Below are 21,161 nucleotides of genomic sequence, written 5' to 3'. Positions count from 1 at the left end.
GGGCTGGTGTTGGTGTGTCCCGTTTCACCACTTAAATCGAAACAGGAAGTGCCAGTCTGGCCTTCCACTGCCACATCCGTCAAAGCATCCCTTCCCTAGGCTGCACGGTGGTGGCATGTAGCACTGGCAATGCCAGCAGGGCCCGGCGAGATCTCGCGAAATCTCCCCAGAAATCGGTGCCAATGCTGGCACTGCAGGTGTGAGGACAGGTGGGGCACCCATGAAGGTGCCGCCCGAGGTGGCTGCTTCTCCCACCTTATGGGAAGGCTGGCCCTGACCCCAATCGCCCCTCACCCTTGGCCATTCAGGCTGGGGCTGATGAAAATAATAGAATCATAGAATTGTAGAGTGGGAAAGTCCAACCCCCTGCAATGCAGGAATCTCAGCTAAAGCATCCATGACAGATGGAGTCCAACTATCTCTGGGGAGCTCCAAGTTGGTGAAGGCTCCAAGTTAGTGGGATCTTGGTGAGCATAGACGCATTCCTGTTTGTGCAAAACTTGCACCCTAGTTATTTTTTTGGGGGGGATGCTTACGGTCTTCCGGGAGGTAGCCCCACCTTTCCGCTCACCTGACAGCTGCACACGGAGCATTTCTTGTCATACTCTGGGGCCCAGCGGGAGCCATGGGGGCGGTGCTGCCCTTCAAAGTAGCAGGAGCTGGGGTCTTTCTTCAACTCTTCGGGGTCCCTGGGGTTTGGATCTACTGGAAGCTCATCCTCGGGGTCCTCTGGAGCCAGCCGAATGCCGCCCGCCTCGCAGCGGTTGGGTATGTGTACCTAAGGGAACAGCGGCTGTCAGAGGTGGGGCATCCGATTCGGAAACGGAGGACAGCAGTGCGCTCAACGTTATGCGAATTATTTATTTATATTCCACTTCTCCCCCCAGAACTGGGACTCAAGGCGGCTCACAGGAATCAATACAAATACAAACAAAACACACATAACTCATACAAACATAGCTAAGAAGAAACTACAGTTCCCTGGATTCTTATGGGGAACCCATGTGCTTTAAACGCATGGTGCGGTTCCGCAGTAGTTTTAAATAGGGTTTAGTAGTAGCTATGGTTTTCCCAGTAGTAATGTACGGAAGTGAGAGCTGGACCATCAAGAAGGCTGATCGCCGAAGAATTGATGCTTTTGAATTATGGTGCTGGAGGAGACTCTTGAGAGTCCCATGGACTGCAAGAAGATCAAACCAATCAATTCTCAAGGAAATCGGCCCTGAGTGCTCACTGGAAGGACAGATCCTGAAGTTGAGGCTCCAGTACTTTGGCCACCTCATGAGAAGAGAAGACTCTCTGGAAAAGACCCTGATGTTGGGAAAGATGGAGGGCACAAGGAGAAGGGGACGACAGAGGATGAGATGGTTGGACAGTGTTCTCGAAGCTACTAACATGAGTTTGGCCAAACTGCGAGAGGCAGTGAAGGATAGGCGTGCCTGGCGTGCTCTGGTCCATGGGGTCACAAAGAGTCGGACACGACTGAACGACTGAACAAGAACAACAAAGTTATCTGCGAAGGTCACTGACGTAAAAAAATTGCAGCCAACTCAACATTAACTGCACATTTAAAAATGAAATTTAAAATGTAGGCAGCCCAACTGAAGTATGAGGGGAGTTTCGAGACTGTAAACTGAATTTAGCATCTGATTAGCAGAATGTTGTGCTTGGCATTAGGAAGATGGGCTCACTCTGACATGGTTGCACAGTGGAGGAGAGAAGGCACGACAACTTCTGTTTGCAAATAGATCTGGATGCGCTCCTGCATGCCACGCTAATGAACTCTCTCTCTCTCTCTCCACTGCAATTTTTGCGCCCATTCCATGAATGCAAAGCAGCCACCCTTGGACCCAAGACCACTTGACCTGCCTTGTTGACGTGTGCAGAAGATGCACTGCAAAACCCCTGCAGGGCAGGTGACCCTCAATGCCTTTCCACCCGAGAAGAAGCCCCAGTGAGGCTCAGAAGGCAACTGGAGGGAAGGACGTGTTCCTGACGCCAAACCAGCCAGCAGGCTCCCAGCCAAGCATAGCTTCTGGGAAGCCATCGTCAATGCTGGCCACTGGCCCAGAAGAGGCAAGCCGAGGCAGATGAGAGTCTGTCAAACATCTCCCTAACCAATTTCCCCGGTGAAGGCATCAGGGGAGTTAGCACCGAGAAACGGCTCAAGTATCTGCAGGTCAGTTCAGCCCGGCCTTCCCGCCACGGTGAGAGGAAGCGACGGTGGCATGGTCTTCCTGGCAATGCAGCTGACCTCACCACCACGGTCACACGACAAATGTAAAACCGGGTTTGAGACCTGATTACATTTTCATGCGCGGTGCCAGGTGTACTTGCAGGGTTTCAGCAAGGACAACCAAGATCACTGTTTCAGCAAGATCAACATTCTCCATCATTTCACCGCTATGTCAAGAAAAGCTTCCCCTGCTGAATTTCTGCCTGCCACACTGGAGTTGAAAGCAGCAAGCCTCTTTCAGAGAAGAAACCCTGCAGCGAGCAGTTGCTAAGAATGCAAAAATCCCTATGTTAAGTGTAGAATTTAAGATCTTGGCAAGCATCAGGGTCTGGCACCTAGCCACGCGTCTAAATTTCTCCACCAGCTAAGGGACAGAGAATAATTTTGGAAACTCTCTCTGTGTGTGACCTCAGCCACTGTCAGCTTAGAAGGCCTTCTGCAGCTCTGGGCTTTCAAACCATTATCCAAAATGTCCTTGGGAGGGAGGGAGGGAGGGGGGTTTCAAGAATCTATCCTGGCAAGGAATATCCACAAATTCAGCTCGGCCTCAAGTGGATCAGGTCAGGCAGATGATCTTCTACTTTATTTATAGCGCTGCAGTTTAAACACATAGATAAGAAAGGTTCGGCTGGCGCCATTTTGTGACAGGATCGGCCAGCCGCACCCTGGTGCTACAACTTCACAAAAATGCGAATATCTGCTCTCACTCTCCCGCGGGAGAAAAAAATTACATGGGCAGTTGCCATCTTTGGAGAAAGCAGGGAACAGTTTGTAAAAAACGAAATGAGAAACAATAACCTGGTCCGCCTCAAGATGCCGCTGAATTTGTCTGAAAGGGCCGATTTGGAGTTCCTGAGGTATTTCAAGTTTCAGAACTAAAATCACTTTCTGGGGTGCTCCTCACATGTCTATGAACCTACCTGAAGAAAAACCTGAGGCAATTTGGGGGTTCCTGGTAGGGACAAACCTCTGAGCAATTTTTGCGGAGAGTTAAAAGACTCTGGGGATAGTTCACAGCTCCCCAGGTGATGATGTTTGAGGGTGAAACAGGGGCAGCCATGTTTGCCGTTCAAGGGTGCAGACTTATTGATATACAAAGGAACGGTCGGCTCTTTAAAAACTGTTGTTGCTGCCAAATGATATTTATTAGTTTTTCAAATTTTTAATAAATCAAAGCCAAATTACATCAAACGTAATACCAGTTTCCCATAAAAATTATTATTACTGACAGCAAGAGTGAGAAAAGCCAAACCCTCCCTCTTCCCGTCCCCCTTTTTTACCTCAGCTTGGCTCTGATACTGGAAAGGAGCCAAGCTGAGGAGAAAAATGTCTGCAGCGATGGAGTCTGGGGAGAGGTTTGGGCCTGAGGTTTTAACCACTACAAACACTGAATAGTTGTACAAAGGTTAGCATACGAGGAAAGATGAGAGTATTTTGTTCTGCTAGAGTATTTCCGTAGTGCATTCTGAATGTGCAAAATGATCCGCATAAATAATCTCAGCAATCCTTGCGATGCCCCAGTGATATTATCAACTTATTGCGCATCTGACAACTTGAGGGTGCAAAAACAGTTGGTATGCTTCTGTGTACCTGCAATGGCTAATTTGTAATGGGCGGTGAGACTCGGGCCTCCCTGGAAATGAGACCATTTGATTTTGAAAGCTTCTCCTCTAATTCCAAATGTTGTTGGAGGCTACTTGTGAGTCAGAACTTACTACAGTAGAAAAAGCACTCCTCACATGCTCAAAGGCTTGCACGATCCCTGCAAGAGCAGAGCCTATAGGCAGATGCATTGAAAAGTGTGTGATTTAATGGGTAGTTGTGGAACCACTACACAAGAAGATCAGGATGAATTCAGGATGGAGGGCTTGTTATTGTGTAACCTTCCTGCAAAAGAAACTCTGCAGTAAAGGCAGGACATAGTTTAACCTCCGCATGAGCTTTGTGCAAGCAAACCAGGATAAATGCTCAGGAAACAGATTGTCTGGAGGAACCCAAGAAAATCCCGAGAGAAACAGCAGAGTGACCACGACTGACCTTGCCCCGCATCTCCCCTCGTGGATTTGCTTTAGTACTGACTTGCAGGAAGGCTGTGCCCTGAGCCAAATGGCGGAGGAGCTCCTCATCCAGGTCCTTCACTACTCCTTGAGCCTAGGTGAGAAGGAGAACACTGTGGGATGTAAACACAGAGCGGCCAAACCCAACACTGCTAGAGTGGACATGAAGATAACTCAGTCCTCCAGGCTTAACTTCCTGTTTACCTGGACTGAGTTACAGGAACCAGAAGTAGGTGTGGTCTTACCTGGGAACAAGATCCCAAAGATCACTCTCCTTTTTGCCTCGTCTTTTGAACAAGCAGGATGCTCTCTCTCAGCTTGCAGCTGAGAGGAGCAGAGGTGAAGCCTGTTCCCCTATAGAATCAGCTTCACCACATGTAAATATATTTATCTAAGCTTATCTGCCTCTTTGAGCCTGTACTGTAACTCATGGATAACTGTAAGTAAACTCTTTTATATCTTATAATCAGTACTGTATTGTGTCTTTGCTTTTAAGAGGGAAGAAGGGAAATATACCAGGAATACATATTTCTTATAGAGGCTTTAGCAAGCCTATGCAACCGTTTTCTGCTGTGTTTTAAAAGGGAATGTAACTCTGCTAAGTTTGGAGCTTGCTCACACAAGCTGGGATGATATATATAAAACAATATATACTCATCCACACTCCTAAACATTCCCACAAACACCATCAGGCAAAGGCATCAGTCCCAATCCTAGTCTCTTAAGGCCCTTCTTGCCACTCCCCTTGGGCTAGTTTTGTGTCCACACACAGGCAGGCAAACTCTGGCCTCCGTCACTCACCAGGCAGCTAAGGGACTTTGGGAGAATGCACCCTTTGCCTCCCAAGAAGAATATCATGGCAAGCAAAAAAGGGAAGAGGCCAAACTGGCCCATGCCACATCTTTGGAAGAAGAAAAGGTTTAGGAGTAAATTCTATACAAATCCGGAGTAGAGTCCCTAAGATGGTTGGATGGTGCCTTGCATGCCTCTTTCTGTCAACTCCTGCAGCCAAGCTGGTGCCAAACGTCTTGCTCTGCTTTCCTTTGTGGTGTAGTGGTTAAGTGCGGTAGACTCGTAATCTGGTGAACCGGGTTCGCGTCTCCGCTCCTCCACATGCAGCTGCTGGGTGACCTTAGGCTAGTCACACTTTTCTGAAGTCTCTCAGCCCCACTCACCTCACAGAGTGTTTGTTGTGGGGGAGGAAGGGAAAGGAGAATGTTAGCCGCTTTGAGACTCCTTTGGGTACTGATAAAGTGGGATATCTTCTTCTTTGGACCACATCAGCAAGGCCAAGGAGGGGGTTTTGTCGCCTGGGCAGCCGAGGACCTCCAGACACACCCGGGGAGCTTGCTTCTGTGCTGCTAAGGTAGCATACCTGGAGGTGCCAGGGACTGAGCCTGGGGGCTTCTGCGTGCAATGCAGATGCTCCAGCCCTGACCGACTGCCCTTCCCCTTACCTCTGTGCCGTAGAAGCCCCGCAGCAGTCGCTTGTGCTCCCGCAGACTGCTCTCCCGGAGCTCGCCCAGCTCTGCAAAGCCGTGGAGGTGAGCGCTGACGGTGCCGTCGTCCGCCTTGCCAAGGCCAGCTACTATGATCTCGTAGTGCAGGTGGCAGTGGTCGTCCAGGGATACCCAGGCATGCCCAGAAGATCCAGTGCGCACAGGAGGGGACACAAATTGGCCGGCCAGTGGGACAGGAAGTTCTGAAACACAAAAGCCAATGGTTACATGCTCTGGAGCTGGGCCACTGCAACATTCCTCTGCTCACTATGGCTGCAAAGCTGAGTTAGAGCTGGCTAGCCAGTGACAGGCACCCAGCTGCACATCAGTCTGGAGTTGAACTAAGCATATCTTTCCTCGGTCAACTTGAATTTGCTGACAGTTCAAATGTTTGTTCTAGTCACTGGGGATTTTCCTTATGAAAATCTCAGTTACAAATATATATATTTTTTTCTTTTTCACATTTCCAAAGGGATGGCCCTATCCCTGTCTCTTGCAGCAAGATCAACAAAAAGAGTCTTGTGGCACCTTGAAGGCGTCTTAAAAGGCTTCTTGGTCTTTAAGGTGTCACAAGCCTCTTTTCAAAATCTGAATTTGGCAAGATAACGTCCGCAAAGAGACTAAAACCGATTGTCTGAGTCAGGGTGATGCTGCGGAATGGTAACAAAACTCAACATTCCAATGGAGGGCCGGAGAGGTGCAGAGTAGTCAGAAAGTCTGCAGTCCAATTTGTGCGAGGAAAGGAGGAATCAGCAGTCTGGCTGGGATTCAAACCTCACACAGAACCCAAAGCGGGAGACAGCCGTGTTAGGAAGGATATGGTGACGAGACAGGGCAGAATAGGGATTCTGGTGAAAAGCAGGAATTTGAGGGGGAAAGTGGTGAAGGCATGTTCTGGGGGGGGGTGGAAAAGGAGAAGGCAAGAACAAAGCGAACCTGGTCCTAAGCCCAGGAGGGACTGTGAGTTGTTGGGAGGTGGGTGGAAGTGGGGAGGCAAAGGCCGGGGACTCTGAGTCAGGGAGCAAAGTCTTGATTCAGACAGGGCTGCCTAACCGTTTTACAGTTGCATGGAAGGGGAACTGTGTCACCTACTGTCACTGCCACATTGTCACCTGGCAACACTAAGGTGGGCAACAAAGCCAAGACATGGGGGTGTTGGAGGGCGGGGGGACACGAGAGCTGTAGCTCACACTTAACAGCCTATTTGTCTGGCTGCGAATCAAACAGTTCTTCCCCTCTAAACTGAAAACTCAGCACACTTGGATCCCAAACTTGGCTGGGCTTCGAATTCATGCAGAACATTTAAGCCAACAGTGGGCAGCGCTTGCCTGCCTCTGTCTATGGAGGGGTTCCCAGACTGTGGTCCGTGGACCACCAGTGGTCTGCAAGCTTCATTCAGGTGGTCTTCCTAAGGTATAGTAGGAGCCCATTGGTTTGGGTCCTCCCCCCTGGAGCAGGAGAAAACAAGCTTGCTCCACCTTCCAAGTGACAGCCCTTCAGATAGTTGAAGATGTCCTCTTCTTCAGTCTAAACATACCCAACTGCCTCAACCGTTCCTCATAAGGCTTGGTTTCCAGACCCTGTGTTCCTCCAGATGTTGAACTCCAGTCTTTGGTACCTACCACCATTCTTGCCTTCTCTTGGTCTGGTCACTGGCTTCTGCCTAATTCAAGAACTAAAAGGACTAGGCAAAGACTCTGTTGTTCTAACCCAACTAGCCAGCAGGCCTGGTGGGTGGCTCAGCTCCTCAAACACACACTCTCTCCACACATTGGTACCTTCGTGCCGTGCTGGCAGTCCACTGTACAGGAGGCTGCTGATCTGCCCACGCAGCTCCCCTTCTTCAAAATCCCTGGTGGCCACATTCAGGAAGAGCTCATTCTGCAGCAACATGTGGGCGTCACGCCCATTCACTTGCTCCCAGGTCCCACTGGCCTGAACAAAGGTGCATGGTTCAAGAGGAAATAAAAACACACAGACAGACACACAGAATGGTGAAACATGGTCAATCATGACCCGTGCACAGAATTTGACATTTGCTCCAATTTGGAATATATATTTTACATAGAATCCTAGAGTTGGAAGAGACCACAAGGGACATCCAGTCCAACCCCCTGCCAAGCAGGAAACACCATCAAAGCATTCCTGACAGATGGCTGTCAAGCCTCCGCTTAAAGACCTCCAAAGAAGGAGACTCCACCACACTCCTTGGAAGCAAATTCCACTGTCCAACAGCTCTTACTGTCAGGAAGTTCTTCCTAATGTTTAGGTGGAATCTTCTTTCTTGTAGTTTGAATCCATTGCTCCGTGTCCGCTTCTCTGGAGCAGCAGAAAACAACCTTTCTCCCTCCTCTATATGACATCCTTTTATATATTTGAACATGGCTATCATATCACTCCTTAACCTTCTCTTCTCCAGGCTAAACATACCCAGCTCCCTAAGCCGTTCCTCATAAGGCATTGTTTCGAGGCCTTTGACTATTTTGGTTGCCCTCCTCTGGACACGTTCCAGCTTGTCAGTATCCTTCTTGAACTGTGGTGCCCAGAACTGGACACATTATTCCAGGTGAGGTCTGACCAGAGCGGAATACAGTGGTACTATTACTTCCCTTGACCTAGATGCTATACTATTGATGCAGCGCAGAATTGCATCTGAAGTCACTAATGATGGCAAACACATTATACCCAATTCATTTTACTGTATACTGTATAGCCAAAGGCCTTCACAATAAGCAACTGAGGGCAGAAAGCAAGGCAGCTAAAACATACAGCCGTACCTTGGAAGTTGAACGGAATCCATTCCGGAAGTCCGTTTGACTTCCAAAATGTTCGGAAACCAAAGCGCAGCTTCTGATTGGCTGCAGTAAGCTCCTGCAGCCAATCAGAAGCCGCAGAAGCCCCATCAGACGTTCGGCTTCCAAAAATAGTTCACAAACCGGAACAGTCACTTCCGGGTTTGCGATGTTCGGGAGCCAAAATGTTTGGGAACTAGGCTGTTCGACTTCCAAGGTTCAACTGTAGTGGAAAGTGGCTCAACCACTAATTTCTCTAGAGCAGTGGTTCCTAAGCTTTTTTGGACCACTGTCCTCTTGGTTCCACAAACCCTTCCCCAGTGGCCCCTGCCCTATAAAAGGCATTTTTCAGAATTGCCTGACCCACTAAGGAAGATAATAATTCAAGAAAATTCAAAGCAGGAACAATTAATTGCAATTTTGTTCAAAATCCAGCTAGAATCATAGTATTGTATTGTAGAGTTGGAGGGCCCACAAGGGTCATCCAGTCCAACCCCCTGCAATGCAGGAATCTTCTGTCCAACGTGGAGCTCGAACCCGCAACTCTGAGTCTCCTGCTCTGCCAATTCAGCAATCCCAGCTATTTAATTGGATTAATTCAACCCAATGGATGAACTTAATCCAGTGATGCCAGCTTTTCATGGCCAGCACCCCCTGCCACTCCCTTAGTGCCCCCAAGTAATCCCACTGCCTGCTAGGTGGTCTTACCACCCAGTTTGAGAACCACTGCTCTAGAACCTCCTGCGTCTCTCTCTGATCCACGCAAACACTCACCATTCCGTCCTCGTAGCTGGGTGTCATGTCGTACACGATGTTGCGCTTATTCCTTCTGCGAGGTTTGGTCTCCAGTGTGACGCCAATCACTTCGCTTCTTGTTCCGGCCACCTGGACCTGCGGGAGGAGAGCACAGCCCAGAAGAAGCGACTAGATCTTCATGAATTGAACCATAGAATTGAAAAGTTGGAAGAGGCCCAAGGGTCCTCTAGTCCAATTCCATACAATGCAGGAAAACGTAAGATGCTCTGGAGGCTGCAAGTACAGTGAAACCTCAGGTTACAGACGCTTCAGGTTACAGACTCCGCTAACCCAGAAATGGTACCTCGGGTTAATAACTTTGCTTCAGGATGAGAACAGAAATCGTGCGGCGGCAATGGGAGGCCCCATTAGCTAAAGTGGTACCTCAGGTTAAGAACAGTTTCAGGTTAAGAATGGACCTCCAGAACGAATTAAGTTCTTAACCCAAGGTACCACTGTAGTGTGGACTGCAACTTGCTGGACTTGTGCAGAAAGTGCTACACTAGCCATCATCGAGTTGCCAAGTTCAAATCAAGGTGTTAGTACTAGTGTACAAAGCCCTGAATGTCTTGGGACCCAAATACCTCAAAGAGGGCCACCCCCAATATTAACCATCTACAAATGGCAACCAAGGCCCTGTTAGTGGTGCTTTCCCTGCTGCTGCCCAGCTGGTGCCGACAGGTCCTTCTCAGTGGTGGCTCCCTGCCTCCCTCATTATTAACATTCACGAGGCATTCACAAACATTCCTGCTCACCCAGGCATTGGTTGGCTGAAATAAGCCATTCATGGCAACCTTGAAATCATTAGCTGCGTGACTGTTTAAATCAGAGATTCGCAAACTTTTTTCCCTGGGCCACGCTTTCAGGATAATAATTTGCTTGCACCACACTGATTTTTTTATTGGTAAGAAATACATTGGAAAACAAAAAGAAACAAGTCCTAGCAGTGCTTGATTTTATAACACAGAGCACAACCGCTTTATAATATGATCTAGGGCCATCCAGAATGTATAAAACAATGCAGCTGCAGAAGAACATGAATCATTCCCAAAATATAACTCTAAACAAGCCTGTTACATACTGTATGTCCCTTAAGTATGTACACTAACTCAGGGAGAGGTGTGAAATGTTTCAATGTTTATCTGATTGTCCTTGAACCTTCCCTGCCACGCTTGTCATCCTCTCCTGCCACACCAATGTGGCATGCCACACCCATTAATTGTTTCCAGATGTTCCTAATGGGTTTGTTGTTTTTTTTAATTGCAGTGGTTTTCCACTTTTGGGGAGGGACAGCAGGGCAGAAAAATTTAATAAAGAAAGAAATAAGCCATAGCCTAAGAAGACCCCCATCAGTGCCTGGGAGGAACAGAAACATTTGGAGCTGTGACGCCACACAGACACTTCTTTTTCAAGGCTTGGAAGAATGAGTCTCAAGGGGCTTGTAATGCTGGCTTCAAATAAACTGCAAGCATTAAAATCATATTGTGGCTTGGATTCTAATCCAAACTGTAAAATAACTCCCCCTCCTGCGCCTTCTTTCCCAGCCAGGCAGCTCAAACCCTGCTCCCTCCCTCCTTTTCCTTCTCCCCCCCCCACTTACTCCTGAAGCCCACACCCCGACCCTTCTCCCTCCCACCCCTCTTATTAGCCTGGGGACTTATAATGTTTGCATCAAAGGCGAGATGAGCAGGAGGACGCCCCCAAACTGTTCTGCTGCTCCGATTTTAATCCAAGATGGATTAATAGCCTGGCAAGGCTGGGCAAGGAGGGAGAGGGGAAGGAGAGGAATCCTCCCTCCCCAAAACAAACAACAAGTTTCTAGGAAATGTGATTTTCTGAAAAGGAGCACATTGTTGGGATGGGAGGAAGCAGGAAGAGAGAGTTTGTTTGGGGGCTCACAGATTTGTGGAAAGGAGACAAGACTCTCCAACCAGACCTGCAAAACCCAATGATTCAAACTATGTGCCCTTTCTTGCATGATTTTCTCAGGTGTGGCCTTCACTTGACATATTATTTAGTAATATCATCTCCTAGTGCCTAAATGCATTCCTACAAAATTTGGGTTCGCTAGAAAATGAATCGAGATGTTTCACTTTTTGTGACCGGGGGCTGAGTTAAGATACTTGGTTTATTTCCAGGCCAACGTGATGTGAACTGGTTGGGGGAGCTTGAAATCAATGGTGGGGGGCAGAGGAAGGTGGTAACGACCTGGTTGTTGTTTTTTATTCTGGGACATTCTGCTATTTGGGATTATGTAAATTCAGAGGCTACTTCTGGCAAAGTCAGTTTCTGCATCAAGGAAGAACCAGGATTTCAAACTTCATCTTCCTTTTACGGAACTTGCCTTAATCTGATAAAAGTTCTGGCTTTTCAATATAATTTTGTAAATATTCTTTAAACATCTTCCACTTTGAAATATTAGTAAGTCTTTATAGTAATGAAGTACAGAAGGATAAGAAATGTATAGAATTAACAGTATGCAAGAGAAAGTAATGGAATCTAAAAGATATTATAGCTCAGGCATGTCCAACAGGTAGATCGCGATCTACCGGTAGATCACTGGACGTCTGTGGTAGATCAGTGGCTCCCCCCAAAGAAGCTAAAAAACTTTGGCTCCTCTGAAAAAAACACACAACTCAACGTCTTTGCCCTGCACCCCTAAAATGACCTGAACCACCAAAAACAGGGCTTTCCTTCCTGAAAAAAAGCTCAACAACTTTGACCTGAGCCCCCCAAAAGGGGGTAGATCACTGCCAGTTTTTAACTCTGTGAGTAGATCGCAGTCTCTTGGAAGTTGGCCACCCCTGTTATAGCTGATGTGACTGGAAGTCTATCACACTGCGTGGTGAAGGGTTGTGGTGGGGTAAGTGAGTATGTAGATATGTGTGGTGTGTACTGCATGAGAGACAAAATATTGTGGCAGCAGTAAATAAAATTTGCTCTCCCATATTCTACGATTTAAATATCCTAGATAGCAGGGTCAACTATGTTACTAAACTAATAATACCAGCCCAATGTAGGGCATTTATGTTGGCCCGACTGAATATCTTTCCCTTGGCATTTGTCAGGGGTAGATATCAGAATATTCCCAGAAACAAGAGATACTGCAGATGTTCCCTGAATGTCCCGGACACTGTAGAGCATATTCTCTTTTATTGTCCACTGCACAGTACGCTGCGTGAACGCGTGTTGTCCCCCCTTTTGGACGGTTTGAAACCGCAGCAGGGTGGAAGTGTTGGATTCTGTCTCTCTGACATTGACCAAGGGGTGACTGCGGGGGTAGCCGAGTTTTTGGCAGCAGTGCTTCAAGGAGTACTTTAACAGGACGAAATTCTAGATTTTACTAATACACACATACAATCAGCCTATGAGTTTAATTGTTGTTTCTTTGTATATATATATATTTTAAAGTTCCTGTATGTGATTCTTTTTCTTGCGATTTTACATTTAAATGCCTAATAAAGGTTTGATAAGTAAGTATTGCATGTATTTTTTTATTGTAATTAAGAATGCATGAATGAATGTATGCATGGTTATGTTTGTAATATTGTCTAATTTTCTAATAAAATTATTATTTTTAAAAAGAACCAAGATGGCAGCGTGGCTGTCATAGAGATGGCCCCTCAACTGATTTGGGGCTCTGCGGGTTCCTTGTTTTGCCAGGCTTTGGCATCAGGCATGCGTCAAGTGCGTGCGCACACAGAGACACACATGTATCGATGATGTTGTTTGCTCCAGCCTCGTGCAATACCACCAGAAGTTTCTTCCTACCTGATACTCCAAGGTCCCGTTCTCGTGCAGCGTGAGCTTGGCAGAGCCCACAGCCCCTGTCTGGGTGGGTGTCAAGGCGTCTCCTCCACAGAGCACGCTCTGGATGGCTAGGGGCAAGAAGGAGAAGAGGGTGCAGTAAGGCTACAGAGCTGGCAGGATGGGTGCGAGCCAAATCTACATGTGGAAGCCATCAACAGCAACTGGAGTCTGCGCTGTATTCAGCTGCATGGGCAGCTGCACAGTAGGCAGAAGTCCAACAGGAAATGTTTTCTGCCCCTCCTCCTCCTCCAAACTCACTGTCACAGCTTTTTCTGGTAGTGATCCGGCCGGCAATTTTACGGCGCAACCTGCCCTCCACCTCTGCGGTGATCTCCAGCTGCCCTTGTGCCAGCCACAGCATTTCTCGAGCCACCAGTCCGGACAGCACCTCTGCAAAGTCGGGGTCCTGGTGTGGCAAAACGAGAGGAAGGGGGAAGGGGGGAGGAGGAGGAGGAGGAGGAGTAACACCGTCAAGTAACACCTGCAAAGGAGGAAGCGGCAAGCAGTTTGGCTCAGCGTTCAGATACGGCGGCTTTTACCTGCCAGGAGACATTGGCCTGCACCTCCCTCAGGACCCTGTCCTGGTGAAGGATCTGCACCCTCAGGGGGAGCCAGGAGGATTCTGGGAAGGAAGAAGGCGAAACACGTCAATGCCACTCTCTGCAGCGCTGTGGACCAGCATCACCCCCCCCCACTCCTGTTTCCTTGCCCCACTAGGTCAGCGAGGGTGAGGAAGAAGAGTTTGAACTTGATATCCCGCCTTTCACTCCCCTTAAAGCGGAGTCTCAAAGCGGCTAACAATCTCCTTTCCCTTCCTCCCCCACAACAAACACTCTGTGAGGTGAGTGGGGCTGAGAGACTTCAGAGAAGTGTGACTAGCCCAAGGTCACCCAGCAGCTGCATGTGGGGGAGTGGAGACGCGAACCCAGTTCCCCAGATTACGAGTCTACCACTCTTAACCACTACACCACAAAGGAACCTTTTTCAAACCAAGGGCCAAATTCTCCCATGGTCAACCTTCCAGGGGCCACATGCCCTTAGTGGGCAGAGGCAAAAGTGGGCAAGGCAAAGGATGTAAAAGTTACTACAGACATATGTACCTCCCTCTCTATCTTCCAGCCAGGAAATCAAGAGGCATTATCAGGGTTCAAGAGGCATGATCGGGGTTCAAGGACAGGTTGTCCAGGCAGCAGTGGACACTCAGGGCCTTCCTTGGCCAATGCCGGGCCTCACTAGGGCCTCCATTTTATTTACCTGGTGCAGAATGGAGTGCCAGGTACATGAAGCTAGACTTGCCCCATCACAGCGTTTCTTCTCCCAGGGATACAATGGCAAAACTATGTACTGGAAGTAGGAGGCAGGTCTGGCCCCAGTGCTTCTGTCTGCACTGTTGGGTCACTCTTCACACCTCCCCAGAAGGAACGCAGGTGCATTTATGGATGCAATCAGGTTGAGGGTGTCGTGCAATACCTGCCGCTTTGCCCTTATATTCACAGCCCGGAGAAATTTTTTTGTCCCCTGCTCTTGACTTGCCTCTCAGGCCGATCCCCCCAGGAGGTGACAAGTCGAGCTCCTAGCTGGTAAAGATCTACAGATTACACACTTGATAGCCAAAATTGCTCTGGCAGCTCCATTCTGGATATATTAATGCTCTCTAATTTTAAAGTTTTATGCAGTAAACTTTTTTATAGGTCCAGTTACAGGTAGGTAGCTGTGTTGGTCTGCCATAGTCAAAACAAAATAAAAAATAAAAAAATTCCTTCCAGTAGCACCTTAGAGACCAACTAAGTTTGTTCTTGGTATGAGCTTTCATGTGCATGCACACTTCTTCAGATACTTCTTCAGAAATGCACACGAAAGCTCATACCAAGAACAAACTTAGTTGGTCTCTAAGGTGCTACTGAAGGATTTTTTTTATTTTTTATTTTGTTTTGACTTTTTTATAGGGTATGCCATGAGATTTCAGAGGAAAGCCTTGCCTTGCCCTCCGCTGTACATTGTAAAGGCCTTTGTCTATGCGCAATAAATTGATTGATTGATTGACCTCCCCAGATGGTGAGAGGTCCCAGCCTGCTGTTGGAGCCCACAGAGGGCCACTGTAAGACCTCTGTAGGTCCCACTGGGTGGGGTAGGCCCCCTACTGAGGGCACTTTGTCCAGGCACCCTCAAACACAGAACCAACCCTAATCTTCATCAGGGTTCCACAAACACGAATTGCTATTGTTTCAGAGACAAGGAACTGAGGTCAACAGTTTGCAACGCCCAGAAGGAGATATAATTTAGTCCCTGGCTGTTGTGGGAGTTGAACTCACTTCTCTCTGACACAAGCCCAGCTTTTACCCATCAGGCCTGTCTTGTCTGTTCATCTCCCCTGGCTGGGCCAAGCATGTGCTCAGGCACCTGGCTGCACCTGCCCCACAACTGGCGACGCACTTTCCCCCCTTGCTCACTTTTCTCCGCCGGCTCCAGAAGCCCTTTGGTGACAAGGACAAAATGCAGGTTGTTCTCCGCGTCGCTCAGGGTGAGCATAGCAATGCCCCCCATGCCAAGGTGGGTCGCGTCGACGGATGTCAGGATAGCAGTGAAAGTTTCTGAAATGGAGGGGAAAGCAAGAGCACAGTGCTTGTCACGGATGGGTGGGAGGAGTGGTGGTAGATACCAGCTGGGGAACCCCCAAAGGGAAGAAGGTTGCAGAGCCTGGGGAGTGGTGGTGGGATGACAGTGAGTGGTCAGAGGGAGAAGCCTGGGAGGAGGAGGTGTTGGAAGCTGAAGAGGTAACAGGGTTTAGTGAGAAGGGAGACTCTGTGGCAGAGAGCAGTTCAGAAGCAGAAGCAGAAGCAGAAGATGTGATGGGGGGGCTGTCAAAAGGCAGAGATGAGGCAGGTTGCTGAAGAAGCCAAGGGGTCTTCCCTTCCTGCTGTGACCAGCTCCCCTCTTTCCTGGTCTCCCAGAGCCAGAAGAGGTATGAAGAGGGCAGAGCAAAGGCAGACAAGGCGATGAAGTCTCAGATTGCTTGGGAAGGACCTGGGGATGAGGAGACTTAGGAAACTGTGGGAAGGTGGGGACCTTCAGTCCTCACAACTGCCTCATAGGGACAAGATCTACTAGGATGGGTTGCTGTGCTCACTAGGCCTGGCCTCCTGAGCTGCCTTGCTTCTTTGAGTAAAGAGTTAACTTCACTGACACTGTGTGAGTTATTGCTGGCTTGCTCCTGACTCCTGTTCCCGAGATTGCGAGGGGGTCAGCGGCAGACTTGTGCACAGGAGCAAAGGAGCCTGCCTTTCCCTCCATCTAGCCAGTCTTCAGTGAGCACCAGCAGTTCTCCAGGGTTTCAGGCAGGGGTCTTTCCCAGCCCTACTTGGGGAAGCCGGGGATTAAACCTGGGACCTTCTGCATGCAAAGCAGATGCTCTGCCACTGACCTACCGCCCTTCCCTGTTGTACGAGCAGCCAGGGCTGCCAGACTGCTGGACAGGATGGGCATCTGCCAAGGGTCTTGTCAGGGTTGGGACTTGGGCGGCAGTTTGAAAGGAGTCACATTGTGAGAACCAGGAGCTGAGAGACAGGCCAGAGGTCAAAACTGGTGAGCAAAGTGAGAGAGAAGGATGAACCAGTAGTGAGGAACAGGTCAGGAGACCAGACCAAAGGACTACTAGCCTCAGTGGGCAAAGCAGAACTGGAGAGCAAGAAGACCAGAAATGCAAGACACACTGAAGCTCAGGCAGAGGCTCAGCTGGAGCCATGAAAGGTCCCCAGAGGGACCCAATTGGCTCATCTGGGTAGTGTTATGTCTCAGCCAGCGGGGTTCCCCATCAGAAGTTGACCTGGAGGCTCCAGAATTACACCAAGCCCCAGATCAGGCCCAGTCTGGAGATGAGAAGCCAGGATCCTTAGGTGAGGCCGAAGAGGGGACACCCTGGCCTCTGGTGGTGAGGCTAAATGAGTTTTGAGCCTTAGGGAGAAACAGCATCTGAAATGCCAGAGAAAAACCCGACCCATCGGGAGAAACACCCGACTACAGGCAAGAAATTCTCAGGAATCAAGGTCTCTCAAGGAGACCTCTAGACAAAGGCAGCTGATAGGAGCCAGCTGGATTTAGAGTGTGGCTCCAGCATCTCCAGCTTGAATAGCCCAGTAATTTTATTCTTTGTTCATTCATTGCATTTGTATCTCTTATTTTTCCAAGGAGCAATGCAGCTAAATATCGCTAAAGATATTATCATTGCTCCTCATGTTTCTGTTTCATTCCTTGCTCCAAGGAGCTTGGGGTGTAGTATACAGCCTGGGATGAGCCCATCTATCCCTACAACAACCCTGGGTTAGGCTGAGAGGAGGTGGCTGATCTTCACACTTTGAGGAGGGATTCAATCCCAATTCTCTCCAGACCGACACTCTACCACATCAGGAGTTACTCAGGCAGCTGCACGTACGTTCTGCAATGATTATCTGCTCACTTAGGTTGCCTCACTGCAAAACTTCTAGCGATAGGCCTGAGGGTAAAGCCAGGGAGAAACTCTGAAGGAAAAGGCAGACACAGTCCAAGACAAGCACTGTTTAGGTTGACCAAGCAGATAGGCTAGGATCTTCAAATATCCCAGATCAGGGAGGCAACAAGCATTTTAAATTCAATCATGAGCAGTAACTTTTGAGTGAGAGCTCTGAGTGTATTTGCAGGCCTGACAATGACAGGAATCTGCACTCGGCGGAAAATATTACACATAAACTGCATGTTTCCAGGGGGGTGGAGGATCCAGAATGCTTTTACGTCATCTGGTGGGATTTTATTTCCTCTGCTTCGGACTTAGATGCTCAACACACAACATCCACACCAGCTGGGGAGATCGGGATGTCTTGATATACCTTGGTATATCGCCGACTTCCGGCGGCGACGCAATCGCCGGGTGGTCGAGGGTTGCTTCGGGTCCGAAGCGCCCTGTCCATCCCGGGGGTTAGGAGCCCCGCTACCGCAAAGCGGGGCTCCGGTTGGGGTGCGGGAAGAGCGTCCCGCACCCTGGGCTCCCCGGCAGCGCCCGCGGAGGCTCCGAACCCTTCCCTCGCCCCCCCTGTAAAGGGGGAGTGGGGGTGAAGGGACAACGGAGCCGGGCTTCGGGGACATGCCCCAACCGGGATGCAAATGCGGCGACAAAGCCCGCGGTGAGCGTCTAAGTTCTACCTTTGAAGAATGGAGCTAAAGGAACCCGGTGGTCGTGAGTAAAGAATCTGATTAGAATTCGTGTTTTCGGAACGATCCGGGGGGGAAGGAGAAAGGCAGCCTGCCTCCCTCCCTTCGAGCTCAAACTAACCAATTTGAGTGACTACTGCTACAGAACTGGTTACAAAGTATTTAAAATTGACACATGAGACTGGCAATCTCTTTTTTTGGGAAGCTAACTAGAGGAAAATATCTCCATTTAAAGTTGCGGTATTTGTGCTCCAGCTCAGGAAAATGGCGACGAACAAAGAGGCAGGAGTAGAAATATGATACCCACTTCCTCCTCCTCTGCCAGTATGCTGGGCTTCGTCCTTGAACTGGTATTGAACTCTGGACTAACAGATGAACAGAGACTCACTGCCTTGAAGGTGGAACTGCTTTGTAGAAAAGTCAAAGTCTTGTGTGGGGGTCTGAAATGGAACCAATTGCCCACAGAGGAGGCTTTTAAAACTTTTGACACTTTGGAAGAAAGCCTTGCCAAGGAGCTGAGAGGGTGGATGGAAAGATGGAGAGAAATGAGTGAGCTACTTTGGAGAAGAAATTCGCTTTCTGGGGGTGGCAGCCCCAAGGCGACGTCAAGATTTTTTATATCCAGTCCCCGAGGTGTGAGCTCGGGGGCCAGGGACAGAGAATTAAGGTATTTACAAGAAGAAAAGGAATGCTACAAAGAACCGAAGAAGCTGAGAGATGATGAGATGGACACCCCTGAACTCGTGGCAAGGAGAGGTTTGGACTGTGCCTGGATCTGTGGACGTTTGGAGAGGGAAGCTACATGGAAGTTCAGTGCCGATGCCACCAGGAGAAGAATAATGGACAGAGGGGGTGTGGGGTGAAGCATTAAGTAAAATTTAAAGTAGCCTGATATGGTAAATTGAAATCGGAGGGCGAACACTGTCAACAATATTTTTTTTTATATTTTTTACTCGAACATGAAAGGAGATATTTCAAGTTTTTATGTTATTAGCAGTGGTCTTAAAGATAGAAGAGATAGATTTGATGCGAATGATTTGTGAAGATTTGTGAGGTGAAGTATAAGTAAAGTGAATTTAACTGGATTAAGTTTATGGATTAAGATTGAGATGTAGATTAAGATAAGAAATCGATAAGAATAAATGAAGAAGAATTACGACGAGGTATTATTGTGACGATGTATTCTTAGTAAAATGTTGAAGATATAAATTGAATGTAATTATATAATTGAATTTAATTTTCTTTTCTTTTCTCAGGAGAAATGGTTATAAAGTAGATTAAGGATATAAACTCGAAGGTGAAAAGGCAGGGGAAGTCAATGGTCAAGATATGGAAATAGAAATTTTTTTTTTTAGAAAGATGCAATAAGAAAACTTGACATTGTTTGTATTTGTTTTATTTGTTTTGCATTTGCTTAATTGTAGGTGTGGGTGTGGGTATATGTTGTTATAGAAAAATGCCAATAAATTCTTATAAAAAAAAAAAAAAACCTTGGTATATCGCCATTTCTTTCTCTTACTAATTGATTGTTTGCTTGCTTTGTGATGCTAAAAAGAAAAAGGCCATCTGTACGTATGCAAAGGTAAAACTCTCAGATCACAGATTACCTGCAAGGAGGGCCCGGTGCTTGATGATTTTGCCTCGTATCTCGCCCTCAGGGTGAGACTTGGTGACCAGGGAAATGTGCAGCTGGTCAACCTTCAACTGCCGGGTCAAAGACTTTTGCAGGTTTCGCCAGACGCCGCAGATCTGTAGAGACAGTGTCCAGAGAGAGAGGGGGGCAGAAAGAAACAGGCCAATTTATCAGGCTATTGGAAAGAGTGCAAATCCAGAGGGCCGGGCACATATCCAGCATGGCCAATTGCTGGCATCTGACTTGAGAGAGAATGGGGTGCAGCTCCGGGGGTGAAGTTAGCAGCACTGAAGTGACCTCCCCGGGGCATAACGTGTATGGAGGTCCTGGGCTGCCCAGATGACAAGACCCCCCCCCTTGGCCTCACTGATGTGGTCCAAAGAGAAGCAGAGCAATGCTATTGGCACCAGCATGGCTGCAGGAATTGCCAGGAGTACGTATACAAGGCACCATTCTAGATTTGTGTAGGCTTTACTCTTGAGCCTTTACTTCTCCCGCAAGGCAGCAGATGTTTAGGATGAGAGTTTCCCTTCTCCTAGATGGTCTGCCTTCCCAGATGGAGCAGCCCCACCTGCCCCCCACTTCCCTCTACAGCAACATGCCATGCTGCTTCAGCAACACAGTGCTTCAAAGCCCACAGGGGAGTAGAATAAGTTGGGACGATGACCTCACGGGTCACTCACCATGTTATCCTGTGGGGAGGGGCCCCTTTGCACAGGGTGCTCAAAGAGGACAGTCCCGCCAGCGTCTGTGAAACGGACTCGGCTCGGCTGGCCCAGCCTGCAGAAGAAGAAGAGGCAGAGGCTGTGGGTTTGAGGTTGCAACCAGAACAGAAAACACTGAATGGGAGGAATAGGTTAGGCCGGTACCACCAACCTGACTTGGCTCCAGAGCGCCCTGCCAGCTTCTTTAAACAGCCTTCAAAATGCCAATGGATTTTGCAGCCCAGTGCACGCTAAAAGTGTCCCCAGACTGCTACTGCTATCGTTTGGTAGTGTGGCAACGTCACCCTGTCTAAAAGCGTTCAAAGTCTGCATTGCCATATTGCGTATTTGGTTATCTCTTCATTATGCACTTTTCCAAGGGTGCAGAAAGGCCCAGGGACAGCTTTACTGGGTCTCAGAAGGTGGTGGGCTCTCTTTCCTTGGAGTTGAGATG

General features: G+C 48.5%; 1 protein-coding gene across 2 annotated transcripts in view; it reads right to left on the bottom strand.

The window, feature by feature from the left end:
* CHRD (chordin) overlaps nt 1–21,161 on the bottom strand; it is a 53,081-nt gene that overhangs the window by 8,953 nt on the left and 22,967 nt on the right. For both annotated transcript variants that reach the window (XM_033150762.1, XM_033150761.1), the window contains exons 6-16: nt 20,687–20,783; nt 19,978–20,119; nt 15,640–15,780; nt 13,729–13,811; nt 13,448–13,595; nt 13,151–13,257; nt 9,359–9,475; nt 7,571–7,727; nt 5,751–5,995; nt 4,274–4,387; nt 572–778 (exon numbers count right to left, since the gene is read on the bottom strand). In XM_033150762.1, the coding sequence (XP_033006653.1) occupies nt 572–778; nt 4,274–4,387; nt 5,751–5,995; nt 7,571–7,727; nt 9,359–9,475; nt 13,151–13,257; nt 13,448–13,595; nt 13,729–13,811; nt 15,640–15,780; nt 19,978–20,119; nt 20,687–20,783 (1,558 nt within the window). The remainder of the gene's footprint in view (nt 1–571; nt 779–4,273; nt 4,388–5,750; nt 5,996–7,570; nt 7,728–9,358; nt 9,476–13,150; nt 13,258–13,447; nt 13,596–13,728; nt 13,812–15,639; nt 15,781–19,977; nt 20,120–20,686; nt 20,784–21,161) is intronic.

The sequence above is a fragment of the Lacerta agilis genome, chromosome 5, assembly GCF_009819535.1.
Source record: "Lacerta agilis isolate rLacAgi1 chromosome 5, rLacAgi1.pri, whole genome shotgun sequence".
In the NCBI taxonomy this organism is placed as follows: Eukaryota; Metazoa; Chordata; class Lepidosauria; order Squamata; family Lacertidae; genus Lacerta; species Lacerta agilis.
This window is presented reverse-complemented; position numbering and strand designations above follow the sequence as displayed.